At 40.3% G+C, this 4,409-nt stretch overlaps 1 protein-coding gene across 1 annotated transcript in view; it reads right to left on the bottom strand.

Annotated features, from left to right (window-relative positions):
* LOC115140379 (disks large-associated protein 2) overlaps positions 1–418 on the bottom strand; it is a 6,050-nt gene extending 5,632 nt beyond the window's left edge. The window contains exon 1 of the mRNA XM_065026957.1: positions 68–418. Coding sequence (XP_064883029.1) covers positions 68–418 — 351 coding nt within the window. The remainder of the gene's footprint in view (positions 1–67) is intronic.
* Positions 419–4,409: the final 3,991 nt, after the last annotated feature.

Raw genomic sequence — 4,409 nt, 5'->3', positions numbered from 1 at the left:
GTGTGTGTGTGTGTGTGTATCTGTGCAAGTGTGTGTGTGTCTGTGTAAGTGTGTGAGCTGGTTTTACCTGTATCCCTATGGAGGAACGTGGCGTTTTGAGGTATTCCTCAGCCTTGGACACCAACACCGCCTTGTCACACGTCTGCACCGAGGTGTGGCTGCCCGAGGAGGCGTGCCGCTTGCTCCCTGCCGTCTCCATGGCCAGCGTCACCACATTGGCGCTGTCCAGGCTGTCGGTGGAGTTGTAGAGGTTTTGACCCGAGCCGCCCAGACAGTCCGGCGCCCACAGTACACTCCCCCGCGGGTCCCTCCCCTCGTGGTAGGCGTCCTGAGTGGAGTCTGTGCTGCTCTGGGCCGTCACCGAGATGAGGGGCTTGGAGGTGGAGCGAGGTGGTGCCGGCGGGGGAGTCTTCGACATATAGCTAGGCATGTGCGTCACCACTGGAGAGCAAGTAGGGAGAGAGATAGATGAAGAGGAGTTACTCTAAAACAGGTTTGAATGGGAGAGAATGGAGGATGATCATTTAATAAAGGAAGATGGGGTGAGAGTGAGTGATGAAACCAAAGGGCGGAGTGATGAGGGGACAGTGGTGGAAAAAGTAGTAAAAAGTCCAAGTAAAGATACCTTGAGTAAAAAGAGAGATACCTTGAGTAAAAAGAGAGATACCTTGAGTAAAAAGAGAGATAAAAAGAGAGATACCTTGAGTAAAAAGAGAGATACCTTGAGTAAAAAGAGAGATACCTTGAGTAAAAAGAGAGATACCTTGAGTAAAAAGAGAGATAAAAAGAGAGATACCTTGAGTAAAAAGAGAGATACCTTGAGTAAAAAGAGAGATACCTTGAGTAAAAAGAGAGATAAAAAGAGAGATACCTTGAGTAAAAAGAAAGATACCTTGAGTAAAAAGAGAGATACCTTGAGTAAAAAGAAAGATACCTTGAGTAAAAAGAAAGATACCTTGAGTAAAAAGAGAGATACCTTGAGTAAAAAGAGAGATACCTTGAGTAAAAAGAGAGATACCTTGAGTAAAAAGAGAGATACCTTGAGTAAAAAGAGAGCTACCTTGATAAAAAAGAGAGATACCTTGAGTAAAAAGAGAGATACCTTGATAAAAAAGAGAGATACCTTGAGTAAAAAGAGAGATACCTTGAGTAAAAAGAAAGATACCTTGAGTAAAAAGAGAGATACCTTGAGTAAAAAGAAAGATACCTTGAGTAAAAAGAAAGATAAAAAGAAAGATACCTTGAGTAAAAAGAAAGATACCTTGAGTAAAAAGAGAGATACCTTGATAAAAAATGAGTAAAAGTGAAAGTCACCCAGTAAAATCATACTTGAGTAAAAGTCTACAAGTATTTGGTTTTAAATATATATATATATATATATATATATATATATATATATATATATATATATATATAAGTGTCAAAAGTAAATGAAATTGCTAAAATGTACTTAAGTATCAAAAGTAGATTTAAAAATATAAACCATTTCAAATTCCTTATATTAAGCAAACCAGACGGCACAATTTTTTTTATTGATGGATAGCCAACACTCAGACATAATTTACAAACCAAGCATTTCTGTTTATTGCGTCCTTCAGATCAGAGGCAGTAGGGATGACCAGGGATGTTCTCTTGATAAGTGTGTGAATTGGACCATTTTCCTGTCAAAATGTAACGAGTACATTTGGTTGTCAGGGACAATGTATGGAGTAAAAAGTATATTATTTTCTTTAGGAATGTAGTGAAGTAAAAGTAAAAGTTCTCAAAAGTATAATAGTAAAGTAAAGCACAGATACCCCAAAAATGACTGAAGTAGTATTTTAAAGTATTTTTACTTAAGTACTTTACACAACTGTGAGAGGATTATGTCAAATGCATCATAAGGAGACTTTAGGACACACTTTTTTTTTTACTGCCACCGAGATGAACACTCAACACGGACACTTCTTCCTGGTTAAATTAATAACCCCAGTTTTAACAGGCTATAGCTCTTCCTGGTTAATAAGGCCAGTGTTTACAGACTTTAACTCTTCCTGGTTAATAAGCCCAGTGTTTACAGACTATAGCTCTTCCTGGTTAAATTAATAACCCCAGTTTTAACAGGCTATAGCTCTTCCTGGTTAATAAGGCCAGTGTTTACAGACTATAACTCTTCCTGGTTAATAAGCCCAGTGTTACAGACTATAACTCTTCCTGGTTAATAAGCCCAGTGTTTACAGACTATAGCTCTTCCTGGTTAAATTAATAACCCCAGTGTTTACAGACTATAACTCTTCCTGGTTAATAACCCCAGTGTTTACAGACTATAGCTCTTCCTGGTTAATAACCCCAGTGTTTACAGACTATAGCTCTTCCTGGTTAAATTAATAACCCCAGTGTTTACAGACTATAACTCTTCCTGGTTAAATTAATAACCCCAGTGTTTACAGACTATAACTCTTCCTGGTTAATAAGCCCAGTGTTTACAGACTATAGCTCTTCCTGGTTAAATTAATAACCCCAGTGTTTACAGACTATAACTCTTACTGGTTAATAACCCCAGTGTATACAGACTATAGCTCTTCCTGGTTAATAACCCCAGTGTTTACAGACTATAGCTCTTCCTGGTTAATAACCCCAGTGTTTACAGACTATAGCTCTTCCTGGTTAATAACCCCAGTGTTTACAGACTATAGCTCTTCCTGGTTAATAACCCCAGTGTTTACAGACCGTAACTCTTCCTGGTTAATAACCCCAGTGTTTACAGACCGTAACTCTTCCTGGTTAATAACCCCAGTGTTTACAGACTATAGCTCTTCCTGGTTAATAACCCCAGTGTTTACAGACTATAGCTCTTCCTGGTTAATAACCCCAGTGTTTATAGACTATAGCTCTTCCTGGTTAATAACCCCAGTGTTTACAGACTATAGCTCTTCCTGGTTAATAACCCCAGTGTTTACAGACTATAACTCTTCCTGGTTAATAACCCCAGTGTTTACAGACTATAACTCTTTCTGGGCAGTGAAGGATAATGAGAGGAACCCTTCTTCCTGGTTAATAACCCCAGTGTTTACAGACTATAACTCTTTCTGGGCAGTGAAGGATAATGAGAGGAACCCTTCTTCCTGGTTAGTAACCCCAGTTTTTACAGACTACAGCTCTTTCTGGGCAGTGAAGGATAATGAGAGGAACCCTTCTTCCTGGTTAATAAGCCCAGTTTTAACAGGCTAAGGCTCCTTCTGGGCAGTGAAGGATAATGAGAGGAACCCTTCTTCCTGGTTAATAAGCCCAGTTTTAACAGGCTAAGGCTCCTTCTGGGCAGTGAAGGATAATGAGAGGAACCCTTCTTCCTGGTTAATAAGCCCAGTTTTAACAGGCTAAGGCTCTTTCTGGGCAGTGAAGGATAATGAGAGGAACCCTTCGTCCTGGTTAATAAGCCCAGTTTTAACAGGCTAAGGCTCCTTCTGGGCAGTGAAGGATAATGAGAGGAACCCTTCTTCCTGGTTAATAAGACCAGTTTTAACAGGCTAAGTCTCTTTCTGGGCAGTGAAGGATAATGAGAGGAACCCTTCTTCCTGGTTAATAACCCCAGTGTTTACAGACTATAACTCTTTCTGGGCAGTGAAGGATAATGAGAGGAACCCTTCTTCCTGGTTAATAACCCCAGTGTTTACAGACTATAGCTCTTTCTGGGCAGTGAAGGATAATGAGAGGAACCCTTCTTCCTGGTTAATAACCCCAGTGTTTACAGACTATAACTCTTCCTGGTTAATAACCCCAGTGTTTACAGACTATAGCTCTTCCTGGTTAATAACTCCAGTGTTTACAGACTATAGCTCTTTCTGGGCAGTGAAGGATAATGAGAGGAATCCTTCTTCCTGGTTAATAAGCCCAGTTTTAACAGGCTAAGGCTCCTTGTGGGCAGTGAAGGATAATGAGAGGAACCCTTCTTCCTGGTTAATAACCCCAGTGTTTACAGACTATAGCTCTTTCTGGGAAGTGAAGGATAATGAGAGGAACCCTTCTTCCTGGTTAATAACCCCAGTGTTTACAGACTATAACTCTTCCTGGTTAATAACCCCAGTGTTTACAGACTATAGCTCTTCCTGGTTAATAACCCCAGTCTTTACAGACTATAGCTCTTTCTGGGCAGTGAAGGATAATGAGAGGAACCCTTCTTCCTGGTTAATAACCCCAGTGTTTACAGACTATAACTCTTCCTGGTTAATAACCCCAGTGTTTACAGACTATAGCTCTTCCTGGTTAATAACCCCAGTGTTTACAGACTATAGCTCTTTCTGGGCAATGAAGGATAATGAGAGGAACCCTTCTTGCTGGTTAATAGCCCCAGTGTTTACAGACTATAACTCTTCCTGGTTAATAACCCCAGTGTGTACAGACTATAGCTCTTCCTGGTTAATAACCCCAGT

The sequence above is a fragment of the Oncorhynchus nerka genome, linkage group LG13 (assembly GCF_034236695.1).
Source record: "Oncorhynchus nerka isolate Pitt River linkage group LG13, Oner_Uvic_2.0, whole genome shotgun sequence".
NCBI lineage: Eukaryota > Metazoa > Chordata > Actinopteri > Salmoniformes > Salmonidae > Oncorhynchus > Oncorhynchus nerka.
Note: the sequence above shows the minus strand (reverse complement) of the source record. Positions and strands in the feature narration are given on the sequence as shown.